General features: G+C 37.1%; 1 protein-coding gene across 5 annotated transcripts in view; it reads right to left on the minus strand.

Annotated features, from left to right (window-relative positions):
- Positions 1-12,449, minus strand: part of col12a1b (collagen, type XII, alpha 1b) — a 145,472-nt gene that overhangs the window by 67,158 nt on the left and 65,865 nt on the right. For all 5 annotated transcript variants that reach the window (XM_088089736.1, XM_042503437.2, XM_042503436.2 and 2 more), the window contains 9 exons: positions 8,982-9,111; positions 8,449-8,588; positions 7,841-7,970; positions 7,017-7,156; positions 6,781-6,910; positions 6,523-6,662; positions 3,570-3,699; positions 2,665-2,804; positions 749-878 (listed from right to left, as the gene is read on the minus strand). In XM_088089736.1, coding sequence (XP_087945862.1) covers positions 749-878; positions 2,665-2,804; positions 3,570-3,699; positions 6,523-6,662; positions 6,781-6,910; positions 7,017-7,156; positions 7,841-7,970; positions 8,449-8,588; positions 8,982-9,111 — 1,210 coding nt within the window. The remainder of the gene's footprint in view (positions 1-748; positions 879-2,664; positions 2,805-3,569; positions 3,700-6,522; positions 6,663-6,780; positions 6,911-7,016; positions 7,157-7,840; positions 7,971-8,448; positions 8,589-8,981; positions 9,112-12,449) is intronic.

Genomic DNA, 12,449 nt, shown 5'->3' on the forward strand with positions numbered 1-12,449 from the left:
GCATTTGTGATGCTGCTTATAGTTTGAAAGTCTAATTGAGCACAATGATCAGCAGCAGCTAATCAACTAATTGTTCTGGATCTTTTTGAGAGAATGACAGTCATTTTTGGAACACGGTAAACATGTTGTGGTTTACAGTATCTTTGAAAGAGTCCTTGTCAATGTCTCACTCTAATTTACAGTTGAAATGTCTCAGATTGCCATGTACTGTATTATGTTTCTCAAATCAGGTGTCAGTAAGTGTTTCACACTTTGCTCATGTTTAATAACTTGATAGATCTGTGATATTTTCTTAAAATGCCAAAATCTTGATTTGTTAATTTAAAGAAAACATACCTGACATATTTCATTTGGGAAAAATGTATTTTCAGCTGTTGTATTTGTTTTAAAGAAGTCTTTTATTCCAAATGCAGTCAGCATTCTTTCACTTAAACTGTAAGATGTACTCTGTATTAAGCTATCTCTGTATCTATGTCTTTTTCCTCTTGTTTTACTGGTGCTCTAATATTTTATGGTGCCTTGTCAACCGTAAGTCACGTCTTGTGTGTTTAGTGGGTCATGGAGAGCTTAAAATAATTTTTAGCCCATGTGTGCAGTGAACTTGTATTTTACTCTATTCTATTCTTTTTCCACATTCACAAGAAAAACACATTCGGGGAAATGAGTTCTGGCTTAACATTATTCCTTGCTGAAGGTCCAGGCCACTTCCTGCAGCTACAAATCAATCAGCAGACTCATCTGAACTCACTTGTCTTCCCATTTTCAGACTGCGCCCTGCCCTCCATCTCGGGGTAGATAGGTGTGACGGAGACGGTGTACTCAGTGTTGGGCTCCAAGTTCTTCAGGACGGTGGAGGTGGCGGTTCCAGACACCTGGTCCTGGTGGAGGAGAGAAGAAATAACGCTGAACTGGGTGAACTCTAGAATTCAGAGAACTCTTAGAGAAAAAGAAGGGTTTGGCAGATGCAGAAAGCCTCTCAGACTGAACAATGTCACAGTTTAATGTGTTGTGAGCCCAGTTTTCTTGGATGCAGCTTCAGTCAGTAACTGTCTTCGTGCAGCTCAGCAACAGGAACAGTAGAAGCTCCGAGATAAAGATGGATTTAAGCAGAAAGCTTCCACTTCAAAAACTGTCCTGGGTCAGTCTGGGCCTTCGAGCAAAGCACCAAACTGGCAGCAAGAGGGGGTGCATGCCTGCCTCTGCATGAAATCCTTCAGGCTTCTACTACAAATGCAAATTTGATCTTTGTCTATTTAATCTAATAGTAAGTCCCAAAATCTGCCAATGAACTGAGACAACTTCAGTTGTTTCCAAATCAAATCATCTCATTTCACGACATTCCTTGAACTGAGTGACATAATCTTGAGGGTCATAAAATTGGACCCCCTCGAGATATTGTGACTGCTTCACAAATGGGTTAAACCATCCCGCATTACTCTAAAATGTTTTTCATTAGTAATAACTAAATGTAGATTTTTAAGGCACCACTGTTCAGCAGTTTTCATCTTTTTTTAAGGAAAAGAAAATTCTTGCGTGAAACTGCCTTGGAAACAAGTGTAATCATCTCACGCCACTGGCTTTTCTCCACTTGTGTTGAGAAAACTGGACTCTGAGGCCAAAACTAAGATTAAACTAAAGAAGCTGGTGCTGAAGCGGGAGCTGTAGAAGGAGAAGAGGGAGGAGGAGGACAAGGAGAAGGAGGAGGACAAGAAATAAAAAAAAAAAAAAGCAAGAAGAGGAAGAAGAAGGAAAAGGAGGACAAGAAGAAGAAAAACAAGAAAAAGTAGAAGAAAACCCATCTCATCAGAAAAGTGGACATGAAAAGCCAGGGTTAATGCTTAATACCTAAGTTTCCCATATTTTTTTACCTTAAAGAGGCTTTAAGGTTAGAAGTCTCAACAGCAATCTTACATAGAAATAATAATTAAATGATTAATAAATAATTAAAGGACTTTTTATGTAAAGGATTAAATTTTATAAACATCAGTATGTGATATACAAAAAAACAAGTCAAATTGGTGAATAAGTTTCTTTGTGTTTTACTTATTTGCAGTGTTCTTGCTGATGCTGCCCAAGGAAATGTGTAAAAGATTTATATGGTGGTGCCATTGTATAAACGTGGGGGGTAAAAAGCAAAATCAAAAAAATGGTCCTAAAAAAGCATGCAACACAGAGGCATCTAAAAACAACGCATTATGAAAAAAATGTATTCATGCAGTTATGGTGAAAAAGAAACCACAATAAAAAACAGATGCATTTCAAACAATGAAAAATAAATAAAAAATTGTCTGTTAAAGAGGGACAAAGAGAGGATTTTAAATAAAGGTTTATACTGTACAATACTTTATGTGCCACGGAACAATAATTTTGATTTTCAGGTAGCTAAAATGCCTCAAAGTGGTGTGAATTAAAAAACATATCTCATTTCACATTCTAGGCAGTCATAAAAACCAAGATACTAATGGAGCATGGATGAAGTTCTCAGCTTCTGGTAAAAGTCCAACGTCTGGAACTGGCAAATCCTGACAGTAACATAAAACTCTGCCCACTATTCTGCCATCAAGTGTTTCATAGTTTTCAGCAAAGACCAACATGTATTAGGGAACGCATTGAACCTGATGACATAACATTAACAGGGTGAGTCATAACAATATCCAGTCTTACCATATCCTGTTCTCCACCTGCAGCGGGCACCCACGTCACAATGTACTCGCGTACGTTTCCCTCAGGGGGCTCCCAGCGGACGTTCAGTGTGCTGGTGGTGGGATCTGTAACCTGCAGGTTCCTCACAAAACCCAATGGCTCTGAGCAGAGACACCAAACAGGAAGACAGATTCAACGCTTGGATCGGACCGTCACACAGCTGCTGTCTAGTCAGAGGTTGCTGGTGTCCAGGGGGCAGTTCGTCCAGATGTTGGACAGCAAGAAAATGGTTGCTCTCTTGCTGATTTTTCCTTTAGGTGTCAGTTTTACTCAACTATACTGAGACTGGTGCTATTGTATATTTGTGCTACAGTTGGGAATCTTTTTTTTTGGTTCTGTCATATAACTTGCTACCTGCTGCAGTCATTTATCAATAGTAGAGCTTTATCTACAGACATAGTCTAAGGGCGGAGATGCTGGTTGCACAGGCGAGGATTTATCTAAAACCAACAGTCCTGTCACCTCAAAAATATACTAGTTATTTACAGCAGAAAATGTGTGTAAAACACGTTTCAAGTTGTTGAAATACTAAAAAAAAAAAAAACACCTAAACCTTGACGTTAAAAAGCATTATGTTAAAAGTACAAACTTTTCATTTTTAGCTCTGAGATAGTTTTATTCTGTATGTCTCTTTGCTTTTCTTGCTCTTTCCTTCTTTTTCTGTCTTCCTGTCTTTTTTACTGTCCTTTGACTTTGACCTTTCAGTAGCCATCAGCTGTCCCAAAGCAGCTGTTGCTCAGTTAAGACTCAGAGAGGAAATGATCTGTTAAACGATTTGTTGGAGCCTCAGGTGTTTGTACAAGGTTCATCGCAGCACTTGAACTTAAATACCATAGAGCCAACAGCACATGACGACAGATACTCACTTGTCTTTCCAACATCAGTCAGGCTGGGTCCGTCTCCCTCTGCGTAGACGGGGACCACAGTGACAGTGTAGCGGGTGTCAGGAAGCAGCTTCTCCAGGACAGTTTTGGTGGTGCTCTCTGACACTTGCTCCTGCAAAAGACACTCTCGGTGAACTCAACACCCGGCAGGACAGTCCTTTACTATGAGGCTGAATTCTTACAAAACTTGATCAGCTCACTGCACTTGTACTAAAAATACTGTTCAACTGCTATGAACAAAGGCTGAAAGTAGTATTTTGTTGCTGAAGATATTGAATTTGAAATTGAATTGATATGTGAAAATATTCAAAAACACCTAACTATTATTATCATGCAGCTGTTTATTTGCTCTAAAATTAGAAGAATTTAGTTATTTTGTGCAGAACAATGTCTTCAAATATTATTTAGAGCATCATAAGATTTTCCCCTAATAACAGTTTACCATTATTTTTTACTTTGGGGGAATAATTATTTACATGAAAAACATTCAGAAAACATAAACAAAAATAAAAGAAATCTTCACATATATAAAGATATACAGAATATGGACTATAATATTAATGTGGCTGAGTTATTACAAATGGTTTGTTTTACATGTTTTTGCATTTTCTGAATAAAAACTGAGCGATTGTACAAATGTATTCATAATTAAAACTAATAAAAAATAATTCCAACTATTTAAAGATGTGCATTGTTTGTTGTTTTCCTTCTTAACTAAAAAAACAACATTTGAAACCACATTAAATGCATTCAAATTCTTCTGGTAGAGAAGAATTTGAATTCCTCAATAATTTTGACTTTTATGCACCAATCTGGGGTAAAAGTTGTGTAATGGACAGAGACAAATGCACCATTTCTAAACCGACTAACACGAGCAGCCAAATCGTCAGTCAGCTGTTATTTCACGGCTCTTTACAATCTGATCGAGCGTCTGATTACCAGGATTTACACATACTTACTCTCTACAAGCTGTGCTTCAAAAATATAAGCTTCACATTTTCTATGTATTATGCAGCGATGACGGATGCTCTCTTGCAAAAGGATTTAGACACTATTGTGTGGCATGAGGGGATTATCCTGTCAAAAAGCATGACATCACTAAATCCCAGTTGAGGGCTTTGATCGTTTTCGTTTCTTTTCAAGAATTCAAACCAAGTCCAGCAGCTTTTTTTATTAAGTTCTGCTGCAAAACCTGCAAAAGAGAGCAATTGTCTTGTTCTGTCTTGACACTCTTTCTTGCAGTTTGACCAGATTCATTTTTTTACTGCAGGCAATTAAAGATTTCCTCTAAATCTTATTTTAAAACACCTACGACGCTCATATTTCATCATGAAACATTGAAAGGGGCTGTCAAAGTCACATGATGTCCCTCAAAAACAACAAACAAACACTCTGTGCCAAAACATTTGAAACTTGAACAGTTGACAGATCAGATTGCAAAGTCAACCAGCAGCAGACTGTACCAGCCAATCAGATTTGAGACAACTGAAGAAGACACTAGTCTAGATCAAAAAAGTTTATCTCAGTCTAAAGCCTCTAAAACTCCTCATGACTGAGACAGAATTCATATATGATACATTTGTTTGGTTGTTATTACCTGTCTTTTTTTTTTTTTAAATAAATATACTTTTTTCCTCTATTTTCAGCTCAGTCATTTTCTTTTTCTTCTGTAAGGATAGATTTCCCACCATATATTATAAATATTTAGTTTAGAATAATTCATTGATCCGCATCAGATGAGAAATTAACATCAGCAACCAAGATTGCATGTTTCCCTAACGTTAGCATGTAGCTACATGTAGCAATGTAGGCTACATAATGTGAATACTTGTAGTAATTAGCCTGGAGCAGACGGCCATATAAAGAAATCCATCACAAGCTGACAGCAAGTCTCGCAAGTAGAAAAACAGAGAGAGAGTACTTTTGCCCTCAGGAATTACTTTAAAATAGGTTGAGTTCAATATTTGAAACCACTTTTAATATGAGCATCCAAAACTAACATAAGGACAAAAAATAAGGAAAAGCATAATAGGTCCCCTTTAAATTCTACTAAAGTTAACTTGATTTGACTCAAGTTTGACTTGAATCCATTAAGCCTGTCTCAAGTAAGTCTTTATTTGTAACTTTTTATGTTTTGTATTTGATCATATTTTAGTAATAAGTGTTCAGCGGTGGATGAAGTACCTGAAAGTTATACAGATTTCTCACTAGAAAATGACTTATGAAGTCAAAGTCAACTATTAAAATATTACTTGAGTAAAAGTCAACGTATTATTATTATATATTATTATTTTTTAAATGTACTTAAGCGTTGAAAGTAAAAGAACAAGTAAATGCTGTTAATAAAAAGCTAAAGGTCAGAATTTTTAAAATTCTGACCTTTATTTCTATAAAATTTAATTTATAAAATTTTTATTCAATGTATTAGTGAGTAACAAAAATGCTATGTAGTGGAGTAAAAGTGAAAGTTGACAGAAAAATAAAAACTCAGGTAAAGTGCAGATTGTGTCATTTTATGTGCGTCTCGTGTATTTTTTTTTGTTCATGTTGTGTGAGCCCCTAACCAAAGGAAATTTTATGTTACTATATGATAGACAATAAAGTTTTTTGAATCTGTCATCTTGAAAAATAGTTAAGTTCTGTAATGAAGTATTCATACTTTGTTACCATACACCACTGCAAGTATTACTACTTTCTGATCTGCTGATTTATTGTTTGTTGCTATTTTTTGAACCGATAAATAAATCAGGATCACATCATTTGTGAGAGTACTGTACATTATGATGATTGGCATGAGAGTCTTTATCATGCAGAGACCAGTAATTTAGCTTTTGTATTTTTACATTCAGATCTGGCCGTTTTTTTGTTTTTTTAAACCATGTATAATTTTAATATTTCTCCTATAAACTAAACAAAGGAGCAAAGAGGATCTTACCACAATCTCAGGTCCTCCATCCACAGGAACATAGATCACTTTGTAGCCCTGAACGTTGCCGTCAGCAGGATTCCAGTTCACAGTGAGAGTGCTGAAGGTCGGGTTGGTCACCTTCATATTGCCCACTCCACCCAAAGGCACTGGAAACAGGAAAATTATTGTTAAACTGTTGCTGTCAAACTGTCATAACTTATTGTAATGCAAGTATATTCGGGCTAAAATAAAAACAAAAACGCAGCCCCTCAGTCAGTAACTCACATGTCTTTCCTTCCTCTGACTGGCGTTTTCCCTCCCTGGCTGGGTAGACTGGTAACACAGACACTGTGTATGGTGTGTCGGGCATCAGGTTCCTGAGGATGATGTTGGTGGTTCCAGCAGGAACTTGTTCCTGTTTAACAACATTTAATTCAAAAATAATTTAGACTTGTTGCCAAAACTGGCTGCTTGATCTGTTTTTGTCCACACAGGGAACACAGGTGTTAATAAAGTCTCACCATCTCCTCTAGGCCACCAGCAACTGGCACAAAGAAGACTTTGTACAGGCGAACGGCTCCGTCAGCTGGGTCCCAGTTCACAGTCAGAGAGGTCATGGTGGGGTCCGTCACCCTCAGGTTCTTCACTCCTCCCAGTGGTCCTGAACAAAATGACATTTCAAGTTGCTTGCAGTGTTTTAAGAAATTCTCATGGCTAAATTATTACAATATTTTGACATCATATTAATCTGTTGTGTTTTATCATGACTGAGTGATGTGTATCTTGAGTAAGGGGGAGTGACAAAATGCCTCCTGGAGAGACTGTGCTTACATTATTACTTATTTAATATTTATTCATACAGTATGTATATAAGCCATACTTATTGCAAATAAAAATTATTCAATCTAATTCAAGGCTAGTGATTGGTGTATGGAAAACAGGTGGTTATTTGTGTAAGCCAGTTTGGTGTTTGATTTTGTTTAACTTAACTGAGATTCAAGATCATTTTTGTTTAATGTACAACGCACAGGTTAGATTTGAATGACTCTTGACTTACATAATTGTTTTAGTTTAAGCTGTCTTTGTTTCTCAACACAGATTTTCAAAGATTTACAGAGTATCTTAACACCTTTTGATATTTTCTAGCACAGAAAACATAGCTCACTGAGTACATTCTGACTTTCCCTTTTATTTAGTCTGATTTACTAACTTTACTGTTAAATTCCAGTAAAATGTAACATCTGTGTATTAGTTTATGTTGGATGGACAAACCAACAGTTGGTGAGATCTATCCTGGAAAAATTCAAATGGTACAACTTAAATGCAGGTTCGTGTTCGGTCTTACTTGTCTTTCCATTCTCAGACATTGTCTTTCCGTCTCCTGCAGCGTAAACTGGCACCAGAGAGACAGTGTAGAGGGTGTCAGGCTGCAGGCCTCGCAGCATAATATTGGTTGTGCCCGCAGACACTGTTTCCTGAGTTCAACAACAAATGATACATATTAGCTGCTGAGAGAAGACAAAAAGACAAGAATGCAACTGGAAATATCTATGGAAAGTTAGTGGTTGAGATGGCAGCAACAGCAGTTTTCAGGAAGCCTTTGAGCAAAGTAGTTAACCTGCAAAACTCTCCAGTCAAATCATGCTGCAACAGTAACAGACTAGTTGTAGGAGTCCAGCCTGAGCGCTGTTTCAAAAAGCAGTATGAGCACATCAGCCAGATGAAAATCGTGCGTGTTCATCATAAACTGTTGTCATGCATAAGTGAATCACAGGCATTTGGTTCTATTATTCCAGTCAGAAATACATGGTGGAACACATTTTTGAGTCGAGCAGGTATTAAAAGATTTGAAATCGCCGGACATGTTCAGACACAGGCGAATAATTTGGCTTCAGGTTCCACACTGCACAGTGCCAGCCAACAGGAAGCGGATGGTTGTCCTACCAGTCCTACCATGCTCTCAGCTCCTCCGGCCGCAGGAACATAAAGGACTTTGTACTCCTTCACTCTGCCCTCGGCGGGTTCCCAGCGCACGTTTAGGGTGGTCATGGTGGGGTTCAACACCTGCAAGTTCCTCACTCCACCCAGAGGCTCTGAGGGAGCAGAGAGATGTGTTTAATTAGCAGAGACACTGTTTATTTACTCCAGGTAGTGAGAGTCACTAAAGTACTTGTACTTCAATTTAATATGTTTATTTCAGCAGATTTTCTTTTGTATTCTTTACTGCACTACATTTTCTAAAAGCTGCAGTTTAAGGTTACTTTGCAGATTTTATATCTAACAGAAACAGAACGGAAAATAAAAAAATTGTTTTTATTCACTATTAGTACTTGTTTTACGGTGACATGAGTAGATGTTTTACTGCAGTGAGGTATTTTTCCACTGGTAATACCATTTTCTGTTCCACTGTCTGGTACAGCAGAAAAAGATCGTTTATATCTTCTTTATAAAATGCCCTGACTGTTCCTGTGACATCCAACTCTTACTGGTTTGTCCTTCGCTGCTGATGTCTTTGCTGATGCTGGTGGGATAAACAGCGGCCACGCTGACGGTGTACAGCGTGTCAGGGTCCAGTTTCTGCAGGATGACGCTGGTCTTCTTCCCTCCAACCTGCGTCTGTTCACAGGAAACATGTCAGCAGTGAGACTCATTGGCAGAGACAGAAATGTTTTTGTCTCTCTTTGGAGCGACACAACCATTTCTCAAAGCTGAGTGACAAGTGGTTGACGCATGAACAAGACGGTCACAGCCAGCCGACACGTCTCTGGCAACGAATGATGTAACAGCGCTGACATATGGTTATCGTAAGCAGTCTGTGTCAGTGTCCTCAGATGTGGGGTTATTCACTTTGAACATGAAAGTCACAAAAGATCAAATAAAAGCTGTAAAAATACAAATACAAACATGAAACATGATTTTTTTCTTTCAGGATTAGTTTATGTTTCTTTATGCATGTTGTTTATCGATCTTCATAATCTAATTTTAAAACTTTCTTTTTTTCTAAGGGGCTCACATGAAGCCCATGATCTCAAAGGTCCAGTGTGTAGGATTTGGAGGTATCTAGCGATGAGGTCGCAGAACTGAAACTGTGCCAAGCATTTAGGAGAACTTGGGTGGCCAACACAAAAACACAGCTGGCCAACTGGTGTTTTTGGTTTGTCGACTTTGGGCTACTGTAGGAAAAACATGGCGGACTCCATAGACGAGAACCAGCTCCGTTTGTAGATATAATCAGCTCATTCTGAGGTAACGAAAACGCAATAATTCTCTGTCTCAGCTTATTATAAATTAATGAAAACATAGTTATAAATATTAAATTCCTTTTCTGTCAATATATCTCCAAAAATCCTACACACTAGACTTTTAATTTTATAGTTGTTGTTTTTTTTTATTGTAGGAGACTTTTTTCATACTAGTATTGTTTCTAAAAGACTTCATTTTTCACTGGTTGTTAGATATTACAAAAAAAAAGAACTAATGTAACACAAAATGCAAAATGAGCAGAAAAGACTTCATTAAATCTAAAATTAAAATGTACAAAATAGCTTAAGGAAGCAGCTTGATGTCTCTAAATTTGAAATCATTTATCCCTGCTTTTCCGCAAAAAAAAAAAAAAAAGAACTAAACAGAAACTCTAAAAATGCGCAGTAACTCGCAGTGTGTCATGTTTTGGAGACCGATTTGCTGTTTCTGAGGACAATGTCAGCAATGTCAGCAAAGTATTTACATAATTTTTACATGAGTAAGTAAAGTATTTCTCTGGAAGAGATTCCAAGTAGGCCTTTGGAAAAATCCTGAGCAAACAACACTGCAGTACATCATGAAATGGATACGACGCTGTAAACACATTCATGGAGGGTGTAAACAGTTTGCCTGGTAGCTAAGAGATTGATGACAGAGACTATCTCATCACATTTACATCAGTATGTTAAGTATTTGGCTGGATATTTTATTCCAAGTGGCTCTTATGGATATCAAACTTGTGACATTTTGTTAATGCGATGATCTTTTAATCATAAGGCAACTGAGCCGCTCATTCAGTTACACTGTATTCATCACATTATCATTAAATAAGTATTATCATGTTTTAATATTAATGAAGGAATCCATCTATTTATGTTAAAACTTGGGCCAAACTTGCATTTTTACCCTCCCTGGAATTATGAAACATCATATGCTGCTCATGAGCTTTTGAATATTTGTTTTCTTTGTTTTATTGTTTAATTACTTTGTTTATGTCATAAGTTTCTGTTTATCTAGAGCTGATCTTGCCAGAACTCTACACTGTTTTATTGTGAGCTTTAAATGTAACTTTAAACTTGTTGGAACATTAATTCTGAGTTTAAATCCATTGTGCAAGGGGTGCTATAGCTTGAAAATGACTATTGAAATTTATATTTATTTACTGTCATCAGAGTAAAGTGCTCTCTATGAGGCTGATTAATACAGGGGAGTTCTAGCATTATTCAAGGTTGTATTATTGTCAATAAATCTTATAAAAAGACCAAAACCAACAATGTAATAGTCCATTTCTCAGGCAGGGAAATTATGTATTTGGGATAGATTAAAAAAAAAAAAACTACTGTGTGTGTGTTCCTGGTAATGAAGGAACATGTCACCCAGTGCAACAGAGTGGCTCATAGATGTGTTTTGAATATTCTGTCAATATTCAAAACACATGGAGCAACAATGGAGGTCCATGGCACAGAGGAAGATAATACACACAAAATACTTGCTAGTTAGCAGCAGACTTTGGCAGTATTTCAATGTATTAAAAACATAAACATATAATTTTTTTGATTATTTTTTAGTCTGTATTTCGCAATACAACAAATAAGCAATTTGTAACAAAACACTTTGACCTTGTGTTTTTTTCATCTTTTCAGTGTAGGGAGGGGGTTAGGGTCAGACCCATATTAATGCTATAAAATGACTAAAATGTATTACTGTCATTTTATATGGGAGGTATTTCACTATTTTCAAATTAGAGATTCCTTGTATCCAGATGAACCAGTTTTCTCATAACAGTATGTGGTATTTCATTTTGATACTTTCATGAGTAAGATGATTTTCATGTAATTGTTCCCATATCTGGTTAATACATTCATTGTTGGTTTGTGGCTTTTCTGGGACTTGTTCATAATAAGAAAATGACAGAAAATGACCTGACTTATCTTTTAAAAGTAAAAGAAAAGGCAAAAATCAACACCAGCCTGCATACTCTCACAGGAATTCTTCATATTTTCATCTCTGTAGGTGTCCAGTATGATTTATTCCACTGGGAGTTACAGCGAGTCCGTGTCAGTCTAGAGCTAGCATTCCTCTTCACTGTGGCATTTCACTATTTTTAATAATGTATAGCATCAGCACAAACCTAGACCTAAAACAACTGTAGTTTTCAATAATTTTCCATGATAGTTGCACAATTCCCAAAGTGGACATTTACTATTTTCCTACATTTTTTGAAAACAGTGAGGAAACCCTGAGCTCATCCTGCACAAACAAACATCCTGTCTGGTTTCATATGACTGATGTTAAAAACAACAAGCCTGCAGACGACAACACGACACCAGATGCTCTCAGTCCTCTGGAATACACATCTGACGCGGTGAGGGGGATCAGAGATCCATTAGACAGATTTGTACCGCTGACATCATGATTCGACCCTGACACTTTGTTTGGGGGAACACTGTCATAACATCTCAGGGACACAATAAAATTTTGAACTCCCTGAAATTCTTTTCATACAGCCCGCAGTTCTTTCAAGTTAATTCCAGTGCTAATCACTGTTGAGTCATCGCACAGGAATGTGAGCAAGGTGGCCAAACGAGGGACTCCTCTCACTACACATTTGCGCTACAGGACGCCGTCATAAACCAAACGTCAAACTATGACAAAGGAGTTCAGAATAGCCAGAAACTTCTCATCCAGAGTGCTGGAGGCTTTTTGTTAAA

This window comes from Plectropomus leopardus, chromosome 16 (genome assembly GCF_026936395.1).
Source record: "Plectropomus leopardus strain MGB_pleo_1.0 chromosome 16, ASM2693639v1, whole genome shotgun sequence".
NCBI classification, from domain to species: Eukaryota; Metazoa; Chordata; class Actinopteri; order Perciformes; family Serranidae; genus Plectropomus; species Plectropomus leopardus.